The sequence below is a fragment of the Pinus tabuliformis genome, chromosome 4_2 (genome assembly GCF_031772625.1).
Source record: "Pinus tabuliformis cultivar Carrire ecotype Pingquan chromosome 4_2, CPIR1, whole genome shotgun sequence".
NCBI lineage: Eukaryota > Viridiplantae > Streptophyta > Pinopsida > Pinales > Pinaceae > Pinus > Pinus tabuliformis.
Window position 1 is genome coordinate 233,711,149 of NC_142304.1, and position 24,277 is coordinate 233,735,425.

Sequence of the window (24,277 nt, forward strand, 5' to 3'; positions counted from 1 at the left end):
TTGTTAGAATCAACCCTGACCTTGTGTACCTAGAGGCCATTCCCGAAATCGACCTTGGGCAATTCCTAGAATCAACCCTGGGCGATTCTTGGAATCGACCTAGGGTGATTCTCGAAATCGAGCCTAGGCAATTCTCGGAATAGACCCTTAGCGATTCTCGGAATCGACCTTGGGCAATTCTTGGAATCGAACCTGGCCATGGGTGCCCAGTGGGAATTCCCAAAATCGACCATGGGCAATTCCTAGACTCGACCCTAGGTTCTCAGGCGTGATCCCCAAAATCAACCTTAGGCGATTCCCAGAATCAGCCCTGGGTGATTCCTAGAATCAACTCTCGCCCTAGGTGACGAGGAATAATTCCCATATATGACCCTAGGTGATTCCTGGAGTCAACCCTAGCCTTGGGCCCAGAATCGACCCTAGTGACACCTTGGGCACTTCCTGGAATCGACCCTGGGTTGTTCTCGGAATCAAGCCTGGGCGGTTCGCGGAATAGACTATATGCAGTTCCTGGAATCAAACTTGGGAGATACCCATAATTGACCCTGGATGATTTTGGGAATCAACCCTAAGTGATTCTGGGAATCAACCCTGGATGATTTCCGAAATTGACCCAATGTGATTCCTCGAATCGACCCTAGATGATTCCTGGAATCGATACCCTCGAAGATACCCGGAATCAACCTTGGGCGATTCCCGGAATCAAACTTGGGCAACACCCTGGGCACCCAGGGATGATTCCTAGAATTGACCCTTGGAGATACCTGCAATCAACCCCAGAGATACCCAAAATCGACACTAGGCAATGTAGAAAATCTATTGTGTAGGTTAACTCAGTAATGCAATATAAATCAAAGCAGAATACTATAACCTACTTCTACTATCAATTTGTGGAAGCTTAAAGATCAAGCTGAACAATATAACTAGAAGAAGAAGAATCAATACACAATACACATGAAAATACTTTGGGGAAAGCCTTAGCTAAAAACCCCACTATTTGTATTATCATACAAGGTGGAAATACATAGGAATTATACAAAGCCTTAGCTCTCACAGCTAACTAGCTCTCAGTACAATCCTCACAGATGCTCACAGGCAATCCTGGCTTCTCTCAAGCCTTCCTCTCTACCCTCCAAGCTCCTATTTCCTTATGTTGTTCCTCTAAGATAATTCACCTTCAACCAAGTGGAACACTCTAATCTCACACATTGTCATAACTGCGCAATCCTCGAGGAATGATTCCTTGACTGCATGCATGAGTTTTTGATGAGGGAATCTTCAGTTAAATGGAGTACGCTAGTTGAGTGCATGCATGCATCAACTGATTGTTAACTCTGTATTAGTTCATCAAACAGTTTGGAACTAATTTAACTAGACTTAACTCAGTAAACTGAGTTAACTAATTACAAATCAAATATAACTCAATATTATCTCCTTAATTTAAGACTTATATCCTTAATATAAGGGATAACTCTTTCATGAATTCAGAAAGACTTCTAACTTGAATTTCTCCAACTAATTAAGTCAAAATAACTTAATTAATTATTTCCAAGTAGCTGTTGAGACTAAGGTTGATTTTAATTCACAATTTAATTCAAGGACAAATTAAATTGGAATATGCTTGTTGCCACATTTCAACACTCCTTCTCAACAAGAAATCGATTATCAGCCACCCCGATCCTGTCTTTATGGAACTTCAATTTACAATTTGACAATGCCTTTGTCAAAATGTCAGCATCTTGCTCCTCTGTCGAAATATACTGCAGCAACATGATCCTCCCATCATCAGCAGCTTGCTTTACCTTGTAAAGCCAACGGGAACTCACAACTAACTTATTCTTCGATCTAGGAACCACGTCCCAAACACTGTTACGAACTATGGAGTCATACTCCTCCACCATAGCATCAACTCAAATCGGTCTCAACACATTCCCTAGCAAGGGCCATGTATCATGTGTACCGCTCAGGTGACCTCCTCTATCTTCGCTGAAAAAATGGTGCTCCCACATTCTCTCTCGCACCCTCCAACAATTTTTCAGCTTCTCTTGTGCGCTTTCGTCCATCTTTGGAAGACTCTTCTTGAGTGGATGTCTCCACTCTTGGGACCTCTGCATGCGGCTGCTCCACTTCAGTCTGAGGCTCTTCCTCCTTAGGAACCAACAGTTCCTCCACAGCCTGTAGTTGGAGCTCGCTCTCAAGGGAAACTTGCATGCCCTTCTGCTCATCAAACTTGAAATCTTTGTGAACCATTGTCCTCTGACTGGTAGGCAAGTACACCTGATAGTTGTGAGGTGTATTAGTGTACCCCACAAGTATCCCCAACTCTGTTTTCAGCTCAAGATTCTTCGGTGCATCTTTTGTCACATGGAAATATACCGATGAGCCAAAGATCCCGAAGTGACCCACATCTGGTCTCTTACCAGAGAAAGATTCCTCTAGTGTCTTCATCCCCCTGTATGAAATGTGGGCTTCTATTCTGCAAATAGATCGTTGTGTTGCATGCCTCAGCCCACAAGTGAAGTGGTAGGCCTTGGTCATGTAGCATTGCCCATGTTGCCCCTACAATAGTTATGTTCTTCCTCTCGGCCACCCCATTCTGTTGTGAGTTATGAGGTGTCATCAACTCTCGTTTAATTCTTTCCGGTGCACAAAAGTCCTTAGACTCTTGAGAGACATATTCTCCACCGTTGTCGCTTCTCAAGGCCTTGATCTTCTTCCCTGACTCTTTCTCAACCAAGTCTTTGAACTCACAAAACTTTGTAAAGGTTTGGTCCTTCTTCTGCATGAAATAAATCTAGCATTTACGAAAATAATCATCAATGAAAATCACATAATACCTTTACTTTGTTGTGGAGCCGTCGAGAATAGTCGACACATATCAGTATGAACTCGCTCTAAGATAGCCTTTGCTCAACTGTCTCGATCATGAAAGGAAGAATTGGTGTACTTTCCAAGGTACAACCTTTGCATGTGTCAACTTGCTCAAGTTTACCTTTGGGAAGTCTTGTAGATATTTGTTACATTATCTTCAAAGCCCCATGATGCAAATGGCTCAACCACCTGTGCCACAACTCGCCAATTTCTTGGCTTTGCACCAATTATGCTTTCATACTCAATGCTACATAATAATCTACCTCTAGTCTATAGATATTCTTCACTCGAATCCCTATCCTCTTAGTCTGACCCATGGCTATGTGTCTTAAGAACACCTTTCCTTTACTAAAGACAACATCGTAGCCTTTGTCCTCCAACATCACGGCCGATACCAAGTTTTTCTTCAGTGCCGGCACATACATCACATCAGTCAAGGTGAGAGAAGCTCCATTCTCCCTCTCAAAAGAAACCGTGCCCACTCCTGAAACACTATACCTTATGTCGTCACCCATCTCTATGCACATCTTGAGGTCTTTCTCCTCCAAGGCACTGAATAAATTTTTATCACCGGTCATGTGGAATGAAGCTCCACTATCAAGATACCAAACATAACCCATCATCGATGACACCATGCATGTAATGAGGGTAAAGTCCATTTCGAACTGAGAGGCTAATGCCTCACCTTCCAATCCTACCGAGGATCCCTTCTTAGACTTCTTCGATGGGAAATTAGTCGCATAATGTCCCATCTCGTGACAATTAAAGCATCTCACTTTAGACTTGTCACCCTTCTTCCCTCCATGAGAAGAATTCGATTTGGAATGGGAATCCTTCCCCTTCCCTTTCCTTGCCTTACTTGCTAAGGCTAGATTTTCTTCATCATCATCCATGAATGAAGAACCATCTCGTGTGCTCCTCCTAATCTCCTCCTGCATAAGATTCGACCATAGTCGTTCCCAATCTGATAGTTTCTCCCTTCCATTCATAGAGTGTTGGTAGTTATTCCAACTCTTTGGAATGCCAAGGAAAGCAAGGCTTACCATATCCTCATCGGCAATAGTTATTCCCACACTGCCAAGCTCATCTCTACAGGTGGTGAGCTTGTTCAGATATATGGAAATAGTATCGCCCTTCTCCATCTTGATTCTTCGAAGCTTGTCCTTGAGCGTCAATTTCCTCTGGTCGCTATTGTTCTGGTAGAGGTCCTTCGATGTCTTCCACATTGAAAATGGAGTATCCTTCCCATGGGGACTCAAGACAATATGGTCTCGAACCCCCTCAAGGATAATCCGTCTCGCCTTCGCCACACACTTCTTCCACTCAGCCAACTCTTGTGCATTAGTTGAAGCTGGCTTTTCGATTTCTTGATCAATGAATTCTTTCACGCCATTATCTTCTAATATAGCCTCCATTCTATCTTTCCATGCTATGTAATTTGAACTACCTTCCAAGGCATACTCGAGTCTCAAGCCATAGAACACCATTGGCCAACCTTGAAGTATGATATGAATTCGATTTGTACCTGCAACCCCGAACTTCAAAATTCGAATTCTCTTCTTAGTATATTGTTCACAGCGTCGTTACCCTGTAGAAAATTTCTACAAATCTCGCTCTGATACCATGTAGAAAATATGTTGTGTAGGTTAACCCGATAATGCAATATAAATCAAAGAAGAATACTATAACCTACTTCTACTACGAATTTGTGGAAGCTTAAAGATCAAGCTGAACAATATAACCACAAGAAGAAGAATCAATGCACAATACACATGAAAATACTTTGGGGAAAGCCTTAGCTAAAAACCCCACTATCTGTATTATCATACAAGGTGGAAATACATAGGAATTATACAAAGCCTTAACTCTCACAGCTAGCCAACGCCCAGTACAATCCTCACAGAAGCTCACAGGAAATCTTGGCTTCTCTCAAGTCTTCCTCTCTACCCTCCAAGATCCTATTTCCTTGCGTTGTTCCTTTGGGATGATTCACCTTCAACCAAGTGGAACACTCTAATCTCACACACTGTCAGAACTACGCATCCTCAAGGAATGATTCCTTGACTGCATGCATGAGTTTTCTTTATAATAAAACACATGCCACTGATAGTACACTATCCTTGACTTTAATCTCAATTGGGTATTTCTCATAATAGACATGCATGAGTTTCTAATGAGGGAATATTTAGTTAACTGGTGTACACTAGTGAAAATACTTTGGGGAAAGCCTTAGCTAAAAACCCCACTATCTGTATTATCATACAAGGTGGAAATACATAGGAATTATACAAAGCCTTAACTCTCACAGCTAGCCAGCTCTCAGTACAATCCTCACAGATGCTCACAGGAAATCTTGGCTTCTCTCAAGCCTTCCTCTCTACCCTCCAAGCTCCTATTTCCTTGCGTTGTTCCTCTGGGATGATTCACCTTCAACCAAGTGGAACACTCTGATCTCACACACTGTCAGAACTACGCAATCCTCAAGGAATGATTCCTTGACTACATGCATGAGTTTTCTTTATAATAAAACACATGCAACTGATATTACACTATCCTTGACTTTAATCTCAACTGGGTATTTCTCATAATAAACATGCATGAGTTTCTGATGAGGGAATATTTAGTTAACTGGTGTACACTAGTTGAATGCATACATGCATCAACTAACTGTTAACTCTCTATTAGTTCCTCAAACAATTTGGAACTAATTTAACTGAACTTAACTCAGTAAACTAAGTTAACTAATTACAACTCAAATATAGCTCAATCTTATCTCCTTAATTTAAGACTTATCTCCTTAATTTAAGGGATAACTCTCCTTAATTTAAGGGATAACTCTTACATGACTTCAGAAAGACTTCTAACTTGAATTTCTCCAACTAATTAAGTAAAAATAACTTAATTAATTATTTCCAAGTAGTTGTTAAGACTAAATTCGAGAGAGCTGCGCGGCGATAGGGTTTCTGGCCCTGCTTCCGTCATTTGGGTTGTGGCGGCCGGGCCGCCCCTGGTCTGGCGACCCTTCCTTCGCTCTCGTTTTGACATCGACGCCATACCCTTCTGCAGGTCTGCTGCTATCTGTTGGGGTTTTTGCGCGTTGAATCGTCTGAGGTGGCGCTTCAATCGGTACCTGCTCCCTCCTTTCGACTCTGTGGTACCTGTCTCGGCGGCCCACTGTCTTGTGCTCTGATCAGCTGTGATCCGGGGCCCTCCATCGCACCTATCGGGTGGCTGCGAAGCACCTTATAGGTTTCGGCGGTCCTTTCTTCCGGGCGGCTCTTCTGGGCGGATTTGCTCTGTTTCCTTTGGGTTCTTGACAGCGCGGCGGATCGGGGGAGATTTTTGGACTTGGGCGTTCTTGAGCTGAGCCGCGGAGTGGGTGCGAGGGTTTTGTTGGGTTTCTCGATACTCTTCGTGGGGGCGAGGTGGCTGCCCTAGCCGCCTCTGCCCCCGGAATCGATCCGTCTCTGCTTTGTTGGGACCTGATGGGTTCCCTTGCTGAGGCTTTGGGTCCTTTTTTGGCAGCTTGCTGGTTTTCCTCTGCAGTTTATATGGAGCGTTGAGGGATCTGAGGTGTGGAGTCTGTCTCTGCATCGATTCGTGCCGCTTTCATCATGGCTGTACCTGGATGTTTTCTTCTGGTTTCTGAGGATGTATGGGTGGTATCTTCCCTTGGTTTCTTCGGTTTCAGGAGCAGAGTTTGAGGGGGTGGAGGAGGTCTCCTCCATTTCGTGCCTCTCCTCCTTATCATGGCGGCCATTTCGAATTTTCTGCTCATTACTCAGGAGCTATGTGGTTTTTTTTCTGTTATTTTTGTTTGGGGATGGGTTGGGGTATCCTCCTGTTGGGGTTTACACACCCATTTACTTGCTGCCCTCTCTGAGGGCTCTTCTGCATACTTCTCTTGAAGTATTGCTTTTGTAAGTGGTTTACCCACACTACAGCATATGCGTTCAGCATCTACAACATGTAATTTTCTGATTTAATTAAAATTACGAATTCTCTTCTTCGGAAAAAAAAATACTAAATTCGATTTTAATTCACAATTTAATTAAAGGACAAATTAAACTAGAATATTCTTGATGCCACATTTCTACAAGCATCACCTGCAATCGACCCTGGTTGATACCCATAATCAACCCTAGGCGATACCCAGAATAGACTCTGGGTGATCCCTGGAATTGACCCTAGGCGATTCCTAGAATTGGCCCTAAGTGATACTCGGAATCGATACCTTAGGTGATACCCATAATTTTTACCCTGCGCGATACCCATAATCAATCGTTAATGATACCTTGGGCAATTCCTGGAATTGACCCTCGATGATACCTTGGGTGCCCAAGGGCGATTCCCAAAATCAGTCTTGGGAGATACCCTAGGTGCCTAGGGGCGATTCAAAGAATCGACCCTGGGCGATTCTAAGAATTGACCCTGGGCGATTCTAAGAATCGACCCAGGGCGATTCTAAGAATCGACCATGGGATATTTGAAAAATAGACCCTGGCCCTAGGCCCAGAATTGACCCTAGGCGCTTCTTAGAATTGACCATGTGTGATTCCCAAAATCAACCTTGGCCCTGGGTGCCCAAGGGTGATTCCCAAAATCGACCCTGATCAATACTTGGAATCAACCCTCGGTGATTTCTGCAATCGACCCTGGACGATTCCCCAAATCGGTACCCTAGGCGATACCCGGGATAGACCTTGGGCGATTCTCAGAATCAACCCTAAGCGATACCCTCAGTGTCGAGAGGTGATTCCAGGACTCGACCCTAGGTGATACACAGAATCAACCCTAGGCAATTATCAAAATCGACCTTGGGCGATTCCCGGAATCGACCCTAGCTCTGGGCACCAAGGGGCGATTCTCATAATCAACCCAAGGCAATCCTTAGAATCAACCACAAGTGATTCCCGGAATCGACCCTAGGCAATTCCCGAAGTCGACCCTCCGCGATTCCCGGAATCAACCCTGGCCCTGGGCACTCAAGAGCGATTCTTGGAATCAGCCCTAACTGATTCCTAGAATTGACCCTGGGTAACTCTCGGAATTGGTCTGGGGCACCCAAGGGTGATTCCCAGAATCGACCCTAGGCGATTCCTAGAATTGACTCTGGGTGACTCCCGGAATCAGCCTGGGGCACCCATTGCCTATACTTCGTAGCCCTAGGTGGGGGTGCTCGCAGCGCAAGGGCCCTAAGCACCAAGTTCGATTCCGGGAATCGGCCCAGGGCCAATTCCACGAATCAACCCTCGGTAGCCCGAGCCCCTAGGCTGCGAGCTTAGATAGGGACACCTCACCCTCCCCTACCCAAGCTCGTTGCCCAGGGACCCTAGGCACTTAAGGGTGATTCCTTGAATTGACCCTAGGCTGCAGGCCTGGGAAAGGGCGCCTCACTCGCCCGCACTCAAGCTCGCAACCCAGGGGCCCTAGGCGCCTAGTTCCCTTAGGCCACAGGGGTGGATGGGAGCGCCTTGCTCGACCCCACCTATGCCCACGACCCAGACGCCCTAAAGAAGAGCCATCAGAAGCACTGATTGATATTGATTTAAATATGGGTTTTGAGTATATGTTGTCATATCACAAATTAATTGTAAAATTTGTAAGTATCTACGTTGTTTTACTTCCCTGGATTTATAATTAATAGAACAAAAAATTGTTTTGTATTAAATCTATGATTTATAATGGGATTTAAAACATGTAGGAAACGAAGTATGGAACTACCCCAGCAGAAAACTTGTTGCAACAAGACATGAGACTTGATTTTGAAACCATGTGTACAGTTTATGAGTCACTTATTGCCATGGTACATTGCTATTCGATTTACATTGATGTATATTATTTATTTCAATTTTTCATTATTCTCACCACTGTAGATATACTCATTACACTTTATTTTTATGTTTGCAAATGAAACAAGATCAAGAAGACGAAACAATCAATGCAATCAACAAAGCATTCATCCAAATAACCCAAGTCATGGAAGTAGCTCGAGCACTAACATCATTTCCAACGAAGAATGATTATTTGTTTGGATATAATGCAACCTATTGTATTTTTTGAAATAATTTTCTGTGAAAATTAGATGTTTTGTTTAATGTAATGGACATAGTGTCCTAATTGAAAGACAAGGGGTTACCAATAACAATCCCACTGTGTATGCTAAAGAGTCTCTTATTGATATATAATAAGATAATTTTTTAATATTTTCTATTGTGTTACCCAACGTCGCTGTGAAATGTTACACCACTGATTAAATATTATAATGAAGTGATGTAAAATCTGATAATATAACAAATTAATCCAAACATCATATACAAATGCACTAATCAATTTTTTATTTAAATTTATATTTTTATAAGATATATGTTGATTGTTTTATGAAAATGGATTTTAAAAATTACAATAGTTGCACTGTCACGGGTCGATGTTTCCAAGAAAAAGAAAGTATCATACAAAACATTGAGGCAACCATAACATAAAGACGCACTGGTGTGTTATGTTATATAAAATCACCGTGACGACATCCTTTTTGCATGATTGGTTCCTTTTCAAAAAATGACAACATCGGGGTGTTTAGTTCTTCAAGCACTAATAATGTTTGCAAATAACGCCCTGGTGCATTTCAATTCTTGAAGCACGAGTGCTTTCATAGAACTAATACCACGGTCCTACAAAATATTATTTCTAGCCCTGGTGCATTACTAAAGTTAATAACAACAGTTATTTTATAATTTTAGCACACCGGTGCATTTATACAAACAAAACACATCGGCACTTAGTTTAAATAAAAGCACCGAGTCTGCGATATTTTTTTGCATGCCCCGGTGTCGTTCCTTAAAATAACGCCCTAGAGCATTTTTTTATGTATATGCACCAAGGCAATAAACATTTCAGGGATCGATGTTTGATGTTCTTTTCATTCAATACCTTGGTGCTTTTAGTTATGTATGCAACGTCAGTGATTTTGATATATGTAGCGCACCAGTGTTACTTTTTCCATTAAGCGCACCGCAAAAAAAAACATCCGCTAAACCCTCCAGTGGTCTAGATTTTTTAGTTGTGATCAAGTTTCATTCTAAACTCTGCTAAAACATCCACTATCACAAACAGATGTTTTAGCGGATGTGTTTTTGACAATTTTCGTCAATTTTATAGCACTAAAAACTTCTATTATAACCTTCGCTAGAAAGTATTTTCCTTGTAGTGTATGATCCTTGTAGGCTCTACTATATCTAAATATTCCAATGATGGATCTATTCTCCACCTTTGTAAAGGTGGACCTTCCCGTTTTGGAGGAAGATTCTAATGTCTACAAGAACGATAAAGAATTTGGTTGGCCATAGTGAATTAAAGTGTTTGAAAATGAAACAAAACATCCTATTGAAAACTAGACTCAATCCAAAGAGCACACCTCTCGGAAACTAAAGTTACACAACCAAAAAACAAGTGGATATAGAAGCCTTTTGTAGATCAACCTAGGACGACCAGTGCCTAGATCGAACAAATGAAGGTGAGAGAAATTGTTCTACCAACCTCCAAATACAAACCTTTATTGGCACAATTGTCCCCACAAGTTGCACAAAGAAACATGACCTACGAGCACCAGTATGATGATATAATGTTTATCTCAGGTACTGCAAGCGCTTCCCACATATAGTCACCTAGGTAAATTTGCCGTAAAGAATGGTCACTACGGTACCACCTTGCAATCGAAAAACTAGGGGAAATAGTCATGTGTGAATACCATATGCATGGACAAGGAATTAACTATGCCCAAAACCTCACCAAGGGATTGTTCACGGAGAACTATGCCCCTTGAGAGATCCTTGTATTCATAGTGGTCCAATGGACAACAAAAACAAATGGAGTCGAGAGATCACTCCCTGTGTCGTCAATGCGACCTTATGCTTAACTGATGTGTTATAGTAGCTTCTTGGTTAGTGATATTTACTATGAATGGATTTGGTCACTCGCTAGTAATAGATAGTTCTGGTTTTGTGACCTTGGAGAGTTTACTCTCCAATCTTATTCAAAGGCCCTACACCCTAACTAATGTTGGTTTGCAACAAATACAAGATTGTTTAATACATTTTAATTAACACTTGTATTTTATGTTTTTGTTACCCAAGGGTATATAGTGAAACTTAATGAAATTCTATGACCCTTCACAACGCTAGTGTATGCAACAATGTACGACAAGTGCAAATGTTATAATTTGATAAATTCTAAACATGGGAGGAAAGAAATATTCTTCACTTTTTCAACAAAAAACTTGAATCCTCACACACACTTAATATTCAATTTGAACAACAAAGTACTTAACAACAAAAAATTGATCCAACACACTCATGCCCAAACAATATTCCATCGAAACTTTACAAGGAAAAAATAGTCAAAAGCAACAAACAATTTTTTGCACGGAAATGTCAAATTTCACCTATGTAATGAGGTAAAGAAAGCACCTATGTAGTTAGGTAAAGAAACACACACACTTAGCTAGGAAGATGGAGTTCAAGTTTGCTAAAAAACAGTGGTAGACCATGAACTAGAAACCCCAATGTATCCATAAGGAAACAAACCCAAACCTAAAGTGAGATCTAGCCAAGCAATGCAATTTTTCCAATTTCACTTTGAAAATAAATGAAACAATTAGCAATAACTTAGCCAAATCCTGGATCAAAAACTTAAGCCCTCTCAAGGTCATCGTTCACTAGCCAATACACTTAAGCCAACAAGATAAGGAAAATGCACCCAAATTGCATGCTTAAAACACATTCTAATTCACAAATCCTTTTGAGATCTAAGAAGAAGAAGGTGTTACAAGTTAATAACAGAGGTATATAACCCTATATGGGCTCTAAAATCTAGATATCGACCAAAATAGAGAGAAAACTATAATTTTTACTCAAAACCCCCACCCATAGGCTTCATTCCTCTTTCTAGGAGAATAATGACCAATTCATCACCTTATTTACACCAACAATAAGCAATGATTAGGTTTCCATCACTTTGTTCAAGCCAATGAGGAGCGATAAAAGGAAAAAATGATTTTTTTTCTCATATTGAGATCACATCCGACAAATCTAGGAGTTAACTACCCCAACTAGAGTTAGAAAAGGACAATAAGCTATAAACAAAACTAATAAAGATAAAATAACAAAGAAATTACACAAAATGATAAAGAACCAATAGATTCTTCTACAATGGAGTCACCACTTCTAAGACTCTGTGATAGATAAGAAAAGAGAGAAGGTTGATGATTGCATACTTTGTCTCTGAAGTCTAGTAATGTCCCTAACCGATGTTGCTATAGAGGGTCCCGCTCCAACTCCCAGAGATATTTTCTTCGCTACTAACACTTATATCTTGCACATAAGACAACAAGAGAAACTCGATCTACTCTCATAACATAAATTCATTAAATATCTACACAAGATGTATTCCAGATTATTCAAGCTAATTAATATCCAATTAGATTCATATATTGACAACAAGAATTGGCTGAAACCATGAAATCTATATTAACAAAGAAAGGATCAACATATAGATATACCTTGGATGTACAGACCCCTCTCAGGTTCTTGGTCCAAACACCTCCTTGGTTAACAATTACTAGTAAGGCTACCTATTGAATGCAAGGAGTCTCTCTCGGAAATTTTGTATCATTTCATTACATAATTGTGTCTCCTCCTCCCTGCTAAGAATACCCTCCTTACATAGATTTGATAAGGGGATGAGAGGATGAAAATACAAACCTAGGTCTTAGTGAGATTAGATTCTACTACAAACTCCTAGGCCATTTGACAAGGCATCCCGTCATCCTTCTTAAATAGATCTCCTCGGGAAAATGAGCAAAACTAGAAGGTTTACAAAGTCATCGGCTATTGCTAGTTTATTTGGGGTCATCATCAATCTTTGTAAGTGAGCAATGAACAATGCATCACTTTCTACTAGTGTGGCAGGAGTGATGGAGCTCTAAAATTGGCCTTTTAAAGGTTTGAAATCCATGTCTCAACGTTCTAAGTAAGTAGGTCTCTCACATAATATAAGGGTGGACAAATAAGGTTATAACGATGGAAGCCCCTAATTTTTTCTCAAGATTGAAAAGCATTCTCTTGTTTGCCATTAACTCTACTTGACTATTGAGATAACAGAGAATATGATAGTACTCAACCAAGTCAAAATACATTACAATTCCTTGGATTATTGCGATTACTCTAGCTAGACATAACAACTTTGAGGAGGACAAATCTCTAATTTGAAAAATAATAATTGAAAGAATCCCCAATGACAATGAGGTTCCTAACTTGCCTTGCTCTAAAAATTTTGATTCCTTGATAATAAGCCAACACTTCTACCTCATTGTTGGAGGTTACTCCCAAACTCTATGAATAGATTAATTTACATTCTCCCTCAAGGTTGTCAACAAACCCCCCTACACTAGGCTCCCCCAGTGCCCACCACCCCACCTCCCTTCATTGTGGCCCATCCAACATCTTCCACCCTAACACTACACTACCCCTAAGCATGCAATCTAATTATTATTGTCTTTGCAATAATTAAACTATATTCTTTGCAGTAATTAAACTATATTGACTACCAAAAGTAGTAACAAAAATATTGCTAATGCTAGGGAGGATGAAAGTTAAAACAATTTTCCACTCATCTCTCGACTCGGATGTTAAGTTGCAAGTTCTGCTAGCAAAGCATATGAAACTTATTAAGAGCAAGCTAATCTTGTAGTAAATGGGTCTCCTTTCCTGTGCCAAACCTCCTATGACAAAAATTTTAGGTGATCGTATAACTCTACCATGATCTAAGGCTCATAAAAAATTAACAAAAATATTGCTAACCAAGGAAATTTTATGGGCAAAATTTTTCCAATTGGTTATTTTTTGGATATTTTCTAAAAAAATATATTTGTCCATTTAGTTAAACATTCACCTCAAAAGACTAAGAGTTAATACTAAATTACATGTTTTTAATTGAATATTGCTCTACATATATATGCGTGGATTTTCAAACAAGCATACATAGGCATAATATTTGAATACCTAAAAAATAGCCTATTGCTAATGCTAATGCTAATGAGGACGGAATTTGAAACCTTTGTCCAATGATGTCCCAACTTAGGTGTTAAACTACAAGTTTATACTAGCAAGCATATGAAAAAATTAAGAATAAACTAATATTGTAACAAAGGGATCCTCTTTCTTGTAACAAACCTGATAAGAATCTAACAAAAAAATTAGGCAAGGGTCTACCATGCCCTGAGCCTTATGCATGGTGAAACAAATTACAGTGTTCCTAGGAGGTTTTACGAAATTTTGAATCAACCTAAACTGTTAAGTTGATAGGAATTCTATAGCACTAAACCCTCGTAACGAAAAAAATATCTCGAAAAAGTACTCAATTATATGCACTTTCTAAACAAAAACAAAACCTTTATTAATTTATCATTGAAAAATCCTAAAGCATAAAGACATTGTCCAAAGCATTATCATTGTGTAACTCCAAAATAGTGACAATCAAGTTAAAGCAACAGATATATACAATGCTATAAGGTCATTGATGTATGAAGCAATGCATCCACCCTCTTTGAAACCTTTGTCCAATGATCTCTCAACTTAGGTGTTAAACTACAAGTTTTTACTAGCAAGCATATAAACAAATTAAGAATAAACTAATCTTGTAGCAAAGGGATCCTCTTTCTTGTAAAAAACATGATAAGAATCTAACAAAAAATTTAGGCAAGAGCCATAGGAATTCTATAACACTAAACCCTCCTAACTAAAAAATGCCTCGATACAAGTGCTAACTTTATATGCATTTTCTAGACAAAAACAAAACATTTATTAATTTATCATTAAAAAATCCTAAAACATAAAGACATTGTCAAAAGCATTATCACTATCACTATGTGACTCCAAAATAGTGAATTTATCAAAAATAAATAAATAAATACACAAAAATATTAAAACTATTAATATAAAAAAATGGTGATATAACTTACAAATATATTAATAATATTCTTATTTTTACTTTCACTTTTTAAATAAAATAGGTTATTAAGTTATAAACTTTTATTTTTAATTATTTTCCATTTTCATAAATAATCTAAATAAGTTTAATTTATTTTTTTCCATCTTCATACGTAATCCAAATATTTTTGTCCATTTTCATAAATAACCCAAATAAAATAGATTATTAATGTTATTAACTTTTACATTCTCTTCATTTTTCATATACAATAAAAATCAAGAAAATAATTTTTTTTTATTATATAATTTTATTTTGTTTTACTATTAAAAAAATAAAAAATTATCTATTCAAACGATCAAATTAAGGCCACATATATATACAATGTTATTGCTCGCCATTAATATATGGAGCAGTACACCGACCCACTCGTTAGATTTAAGCAACTATATTATACTACCCCAGCATTAATGATCCTATAGCATTGTATTTGAAATTTTTTACCTGCATATTTTATGTGAGAAAAGTTGAGACATTCGAGCGCTAGATCATGTGTATTTGGAACTCTAAATGTTATTTTATTTTATTTTATTCAAATCAACTTTGAGCAACTTCGTTCGGATAGGGTTGCATGTCGTGCACAGAGCGGCGATAAACAATGCGTTAATAGTTCTCTCATCTTCCTGGCTGTATATAATTCGTTCTATTATCTCAGGAGCAGCATATAGCCAGAAGGAAGAACAACTAAAGAATAGTGTTTTATGTCGTCCTTTGGAAAAGCGTAAGGATTCCTGTAAGCATCCCATAAGTAATTGAAAAAAAAAAAAATTATGGGTTATTTGTAAATTGATTTTAAACACTAAAATTTAGATGTTTGAGTTGGCCATGAACTTACTTTAATAATATTTGTATTTTTTTATAGTATTGATATCTTCTTATACTACAGTGGTATGGGTAAGGCTTCTAAAAATTTGAAAACAGTAAAACTACTTGCAAATCAATTACAAACACCAAAAACTCAAGAAGCCAGAATTGGTAATAAATCTTGCTTTCATATTACTTGTAAGCTAACCTTTAAAACTTAAAACCAAACCAACCATTACAAGGTGTAAAACATTATTGCTATTTACCACCTTTGCTTTACCTTTCATTTTTTAAACTTTATAAACGATCCAAACATTTTAACAAAATGACCCAAGAACCCAAAAAAAAAAAAAATAACATTTCATTTTATAAATCTTATAAAAGAGTATCGCAAAACGAAGCAATCATGTTATTTATTTAAATATTTCCCGCAATTATCTTTCATCTCTTAATCCAAACACCCTCTTTGAAAGTTTTCTTTAAAAGAGCAGCATCTATTTTGCAATTGAAATCATTGTTACCACGAGTGAAGATAATATCTTGGAAATCACTTCTGAATACCTGAAAGCTGTTCATAAGAAACCTAAAAACCAGATTTGTGATACCGCTCTTGCCATTTTACTAATCAAACGGTAAGACTGTTATAATTATTTTATTAATGTGATAAACCTAAAAACCATATTAGTGATACTGTTATAGTTATTTTATTGAATACAAGTTAAGAAATTCTAAAAAAAAATATGATTGACTTCACAACGGATTCACAGGTTCTCACCAATTTATACCAAAATTCCCTTTCTGATATTCCAAGTTTACTCACAGACCAACCATTTCAAAGGCACTGCTTTTTTTCAATACATTTAAACCACTTTTTAAAAGATTTAACTCCTTGCCTAATCCATGCTATTGGATCCCTGGAGTCCAATTAGTTAGATCTCCATTACCTTCCCCACAATCTTTTGTTAAATCACACTAATATTTTAATAGGATATTTTAATAGGAAAATAAAACTTTGGGTAATTTTTAAAAATTTATGTTATTTTTTTTGTTAAGAACTGATAAATAAAAATTTGAATTATAAAATATAATTCGATAATTCTTTTACCATTTTTAATATGATTTAGATTATCAAATTTTTAAAAATACATCACAAAAAACAAAATTCTCCACAATATTCCCCAAAAAATCACTTCAAATTTTTAAATTTAGGAATGTGTTTACTCTCACCAGATAATTTTAATTAGTCCCACTGGCTATTATTGGTGGGTGAATAAACTTTTCACAATAAACTTTTCATTATTAATTTCCACTCAAAGTATGAATTTTTCAACATATACATCTTCGGAAAGTAGTAGATGTACAAGTATGGGTTCGATATTAATTCAAACATCTACAAACTTCAATTTTTATAAACAATAAATGAAAAAAATATGAAAAAAATATGTTTATGAGTTTTGGATAAATGGTGATGGAGTCTGATGTTACAATATTTATTCTTAAATTTTTATAGTATTATTTTTGACCCTTTTAAATATAAAAAAAATTACATAACTAAGATATAGTTTCACCTATACAAAACTTTAAAATAATAATAATAATAAATAAATATTATTTCAATTTATTAAATAATAACCTGTAAATTCAAATTCTAAAATTTCTTAAAATTACAGGATCAGTAGGATGACTATATCTATCAATGTTAATTTGTTAACTCATTAATAAAAAAAGGATCAATGGCTTACCACATTATGGTAGAAGGTAAGCCATTGATCCTTCCAAGTTTTAACACCCTATCTAGAACAATTTTCCTCGCAACAAAGCTCCCACACTAACTATATAGGCTATGCATAAAAATATGTTTGTTTAACACTCGAGGCGATTTTGTCAAGCAGGTATTTCGAACTGCCAAAGAAAAGTTGAAAACCCTGCCTGTGACCTATGATTTCCAAAACATAAAATGTTTTGGCCCTTATGATCTGGGAGCCTGAAGAATAGTTTTCCACAACGGCATTCAAAAATCAGAAGGCTTTTCCCATATTTGTTGCAGGTTAGACACAACATTCTACTCTTTTGGTCTATCAGCCCTCAGGAATTCTGCAGCTGATAATCTCAAAGCATAAGTGGCCCATAATTTTTGGTTAGATGTTTTACCTGATCAACTTTGAATTGATCACAAGAAGCCAGGCCATATTTAATCCCCCAAGGCTCCTGGCAGCATTAACCCAGCTTTCCAGACTGGTCACCTTTAACCAGAGAACCTTTGGGTGAGAAAGAAATCTCCCAAATCTATTACAAAAAGTTTAAGTATGCAAATCTACAAATTTGCTCACAAGGAGCAAATCAGGATTCCTGTTGGTTTCCAGGATATATTAAAACAAGAGTTAAAAAGGAGAGCATTAATCTCCATGCAATGAGTATAACTTGTAAATCAAAATTATGTACAAGTAATCAAGCTGTGCAAACTTGGCCCAAGCTGGCTGGCATCATACATATATATATTTATATAAAATTCTGTTAGAGAAACATCAACCATCCATCAATTTCTTTTTTAGTTTCAGGTCTGTGGCTTCTCTTTTCTCAAGTCCACCACCACCACAGTGATGTTGTCAGAGCTACCACGCTGAAAAGCCATCCTGGAAAGATGCTCCGCTACTGCTTGCATGCATGGATCCATTTCTTCTGCCCTTCTATCTCTCCATGACTTCGATTTAGAAGATGATGAGCTAGTTGCAGCATTATTATTATTATGCAGCCACTTGGCAAGGCATCTGCGAGTTATTTCGCAAACCTCTTCATTGGAGAGTACATCCCATAATCCATCACTGGCCAATATCAAGCATTCATCTTCATCGGTTCTCTGAGTAAATGTAATCTCTGGCTCAGATGTGAGGTATGGCTTCAGGTAGTGGTCACCTGTATGACGTAACAATTCGTATCAGTAACTTTCATCTGGTCATGACATCTCTGGGAAAACGAGCACAGCAGAACTACTGCATGCAATGCAACAAAAACAGTAATGCTTGATGGCGTATTAAAATTACTTTCAAATTGGTAGCAAAGATTTTGGGATTAACAGCATCCATTTTTATTGTTGGACGTTATAGACCAACAACTGAGGCTCTTTTCGGATTAACTTTGACTCAGGCATGAATATGATAGTCTATAGCTCGTGATTTTGGGCAGTTATATTTAGTGCTAAAGAAACCAAATACAATTAACTTAATACTATGAGCCACAAAACTATATGGCAAGAATCACTAGCTATAAACTATCATTCCCCGGTCAAAATTAATCCTAACAAGTCCACCAAACTTTTCCTCCTTATAATAAATTTCATTGATTAATCCAAATATCACTTAACTCTTTTTTAATATTAATCCAAGTCTCACTAAACCTTTTTTTAATGATAAATTTTAGTGATTGATCCAAAACATTCATCAATAAAAATGGATGCAGTAAATCAAAAAGTCTTTACTAACAACATTATTTAAACTCTTTTTTAATAATAAACTTTACTTGTTGGTTCTAAACTCTTTTTTAATAATAAACTTTACTTGTTGGTTCAAAGCATTGGATACAGTAAATCCAAAAATCTTTACTACCAACCTTATTTTTAGCAAAAGTCTCAAATTGTTTTAACTTTTCTAATTATATTTTTGATGTTAAATACCATGCAAGCAATACCAAAACAGAACCAAAACAAGCAAAACCAAAACAGTATTCTCAAATAATAAATCACTTTTGAACTGTTGTGGAAATTTTAGCTTTATAATTTGGTGTGCTCCTCAACATATTCACTGGTTATGGAAATCTTTATTCTACAATTGGATGTGCTCCTCAACATATGTACTGATCGTGAGAAATTTCATTTTATATTCGAGTGTGCTCTTGAAAACCTGCACTGGTTATTTTATGTTTATAATTTGGTTTGCTCATCAACATATGCGCTCGGTATGGAAATTTCTATATAATGTGGTGTGTTCCTCAACATTCACGAAATTTCATTTTATATTCGAGTGTGCTCTTGAAAACCTGCACTGGTTATTTTATGTTTATAATTTGGTTTGCTCATCAACATATGCGCTCGGTATGGAAATTTCTATATAATGTGGTGTGTTCCTCAACATATGCGCTCGGTATGGAAATTTCTATATAATGTGGTGTGTTCCTCAACATATGCATTGGCTGTGGAAATCTCATTTTATAATTGGGTGTACTTTTGAAAACATGCAGTGGTTATTTTATGTTTTTATGTTTGGGTTGGTGGAGAAATTTTCATTTTACAAGTAGTTGTGTTCTTGAAAATGTGCACTTTGTTGTGCTATTAGCATTTTCCTTTCCCACAAAAATAACTTCAAATTGGCAAAATGCCCAGTATTTGAAACTGGTAATATTTGAAACTGGTAAGTAAGCAATGCTTAATTAAAGAAATAATGAACACAATTTTCCATTTTGGAAAATGTTTTCCTACATTTAGCCAAAAACAAATACGTACTGAATTCAACTAACCTAGCATGAGAGGAAACAAAATTTTCGGACCCTAGTAAAATATATAAACCCTATGTGTGAAAAGAGTAAGCAGAGTAAGCAGCATACCAATGGCCCTCGACATAGCAAGCACTCCAAACACACGATATCCGTTCCACTGTATGACTTTCCCTCCCGCAGCCTCAATCCTTGTCATTTCGTCCTCCCGTTCAGGCTGCATTAATGAAACCAGTTCCCAAGATTAGTAACTCAGAGGTTTAAACACAGTTGGGAAAAAATAGAATGAAAGAAGTCAATGTCAATTGGGTTTATATTGAGTGGTTAGTGGTTAGAGAAATAATTGTGATGCTTCTATATTGAGTGGTTAGTGGTTAGAGAAATAATTGTGATGCTTCTAATTTAGTAGGAATAATTGTCATCTTTTCCACTCAAACAAATAGTATAATCTGAAATAATGGTCCTTCTTCCCACTCAAATACGGTTCCAACCAATAACATAATCACACAAATACAATTCCAACAAATGACATAATAATAACACAAATGACATATAAAAATTATCAATAAATGTTCAACCATAAAGTACTTAATAATCTAAAATATATAATATTAATATAAAAATATTTCTCATTAGGAATAATTTAACGAGTTCACAATTTTTGCCAGAAAATAGTCGAAACTCGTGTAGAAAAGTCCTATCAAGTTTCAAGATTTTAGGTGTCCATGAGATTTTTAATAGTGAAAAGTTTCAAGATTTTAGGTGTCCATGAGATTTTTAATAGTGAAAAATTTCAGGATTTTAAGTATCCATGAGGGTTTTTAATGGTGATAGTGCTAATCTATTTCTACCCTTAAAAATTGAATCTATTTCTCCCATTAAAAATTGAATCTATTTCTACACTTAAAAATTCAAACATTCCTATAGCTAATTCAAACATTCCTATAACTAAATTTTTTCATTTTTTTGGGAAAAAATTGACCAAATTACCACCCAAAAAAATGAAATTGTGGCTTGTAACCTGGATAGAAAAGGTCTTTTTCATTAAGAAAAAAATATATGTAGAATATTTTCATATTATACCATAGTAATTTCCCTTTATGTCAAATATATCCATAATAAGCCATACATATTTCAATTTATATAGCATTAATTATTACTTTAATGCATAATCCTTAATAATAATAATTGCAGGAATTAAATATTCTTATCCTACTTTATGGTCGACCGAAAGCGCAGTAGCATGGCCACCTCTCGACAGAACCACTCTCGAATCCCCACAATTTGACACGATTATCTGAGATGACCCGACCACAGCAACAACAGCTGTCGATCCAACAGCGTCCGCAGGGGCAGCTTCAGGGGCAGCACGGGCAGACGACTCATCGTTTCCTCTTCCACCCACTTCTTGCTCTCCATTTTCACATCTCAGATTTCTGGGTTCCACTCCTCCGATCTCAGCATCCACTTTGTTGAAACAGGCAACAAAAGCCCTTTCCCATTGCCTCTGCCAGCTGCATTCACCCTCACCTCTGTCACCCTCTCTCATTTCTGCCTCCAACTCCTCAATTAGAGCTCCATGGAGGCGCTCTTTGCAGAAATTTGCTACCTGCCCATACAATTTCCATTCCAGCAAAATACTATTAATTCAAGAACAGAAAACTATGGATACACCATTTTGGTCAAATATTACTGGGTTACTCACACTGAGAAGTTGTAACTCTAAAATCATGACCAGTCCTCTAAACTTGCAAATAAAGAACAAAAAAGACCAAGCATACTAACCTGAGAGCCCCCATGTCCATCATAAACTCCAAACAGATGTAGGGCTGATTTCCCAGTAGAACTTTCCAAGTCCCCCACAGTTTCAGACGCCACAGACAGAAATCCTGGCAGTGCTGTAACGGCATCCTCCATTTCCCGCCTCCTACCACAAATGGAAGCATAACCCCAACGAATAACATGCTCTTCTAACCCAAAACTGCTTTTGCTACACAACCCATCATCCAAACCGCTGGTATTGTCTCCAGTACTGCCACTCCCAACCAACCCAATGCCAGAGCATGCAATGGCCGTTTGAGAATCCACTGTTTCTATGCTCCCATCATTTTTCTCACAAACACTCTTAATCCCACATGTCAAAGAACAAGTACCTTGAGAAGAAGCAGCAAAAACATGAGCATCATCCAATGTTAGTGCTGTGCTAGCAATGGCAAGGTGTCTGGGACGTTTGCAATAACGCTCTCCACTGGTAGCAGCAGCAGCAGCATGTGCTATTTCTTTCAGTTTTCTGATTTCCATTCTTCTTCTCCTTGCTTCTCTTGCTGGATTGTCCAAACCACCTTTCACTGTGCCTGGTTTATCACAAACTGCTGCTTCCATTTCCTCCATGCCTGCACACAATCTTTCACTATTGTTATGCCAATCCTTTTTCACCACAACTGAAAATTCCCACCTTTCCTCTCTCACCCTTGTTACTGCTTCTTCCCTATATGTTGTTGCATAATGAAGACACAGTGGTTTCTCCGTAGAGGCACCTGGGGGAGAAGCAACAGTGAGGGTCTTTGCGTTGAACGGTGTGTGTTGGGGGTGAGCAAGAATTAGTAAAAGATGGTACCGAAATCACTTACATACCGTCTGCACGTACGGCATTTCTCTCTCTCTTACTTTGAGTCTGCAGTGTGGCGTCGTCTCAGGTTTGTACGAAACCGCCATGTGACCGCCAGCTCACGATACTTCAAACGTCCTTTTCAAAGAATCTGAGCGCTTGCCGTTTGATGGTAAACCGAGCTGTAAACATCCTCGCCACTCCGCTGTCCTTTTCTCTCTTAAATTTTGGTATGTGTATGGCGGTCATTACCCCTACCTCTTACCCTAAACAGAGAAGAGTTGACTAAGACTGCTTCACTTCCTAGTTCCCAGTTCCCACCCCAGTCTCGTCACCCCTCACCCCCACCGGGTACCTTTTTAAGCGTGGCTTTGTGTGCATGAGTGCTACACCTCATTCCATTCTGGTTTTTACCCCCGTGGATGAAGATCTGTGAGGACACGGAGATGATTCGTGGGGAAATACTGAGGTCGAGAAGCAATGATGCAAGGAAAAAGTAAATTGCCGAGAGGATCGAGGGAGATTTATTACTAGATTTGGTTAGGAAAATAATATCAAATGAAAAAAGTATATGGCTGAGGATAGATTTAATGATTTTATCATTATTTTACAAAATATAAATATATAGCATTATTTTACAAAAATATAAATATATAGCATTATTTTACTTATCTGTTTATAAATGGGAAAATCTAACATAATAGAATGGCTTAGTCAGTCTTTGAGACAAGCATATGAAAACTAGTATGGCTTAGTCAGTCTTTGAGACAAGCATATGAAAACTGGTAGGAGTATATATATTAAGAGTTATATAGGTATATAATTTTAGGATTTTTAAATTTTTTTTAATTGTAAATATTTAATTCTGTCTCCAAGGTTTAGTATAGTAGAGATATTGATATTTTATTGTTGGGGAGTTAAGATGGATCTAGGCATGTTTAAATAAATTTAAAGTTAAAATGAAATTATGCTTAACATTTTGACTAGGTCAAGATTAAAATTAAAATTAAATGGTGATTCTCATTGTACTCTTCTCTCATGGAGCCTATTTTTCGCATGGTATTATTAAACCATGTTTTTCCCCATGGTATTTTTCTCTAATGTGCATTATTTAAAGGCTAATGTAACACCCCTCCATACTAAGTAAAACAAAAATTTACTTTATAGAATAGTACATTCCACAAAATTTAATGCCACACCCTTTACATCAAGGCAACACCATTATTTCTCATTAAAAATTGGGTTAGTAGCTTTACAACTCAAAATTGTTTAAATAATTAATTTGACATACAAATATTATTCGATCCAAATAACATTATATCCAATAAATGATTTGTGTTACTCACAGCCACATCAAGCACTCACAGATTTGGTCCTAACCTAAGGTGTTATGAAACCAGCTCACAAAAGATAGAAAAGAAATATAAACGCCTTAGAATTCAACCTCTTCGAGGGGACAACCTCCTT

General features: G+C 37.4%; 1 protein-coding gene across 1 annotated transcript; it reads right to left on the reverse strand.

The window, feature by feature from the left end:
* Positions 1 to 17,982: 17,982 nt before the first annotated feature.
* Positions 17,983 to 22,815, reverse strand: LOC149168918 (protein phosphatase 2C 50-like). The gene is made up of 4 exons (XM_089428476.1): positions 21,988 to 22,815; positions 21,419 to 21,811; positions 20,314 to 20,419; positions 17,983 to 18,630 (listed from the first exon to the last, which is right to left on the reverse strand). Exons 1-4 carry the CDS (start codon positions 22,591 to 22,593, stop codon positions 18,272 to 18,274), a joined length of 1,464 nt encoding a protein of 487 aa, XP_089284602.1. The 5' UTR covers positions 22,594 to 22,815; the 3' UTR covers positions 17,983 to 18,271.
* Between the last annotated feature and the right edge of the window lie 1,462 nt (positions 22,816 to 24,277).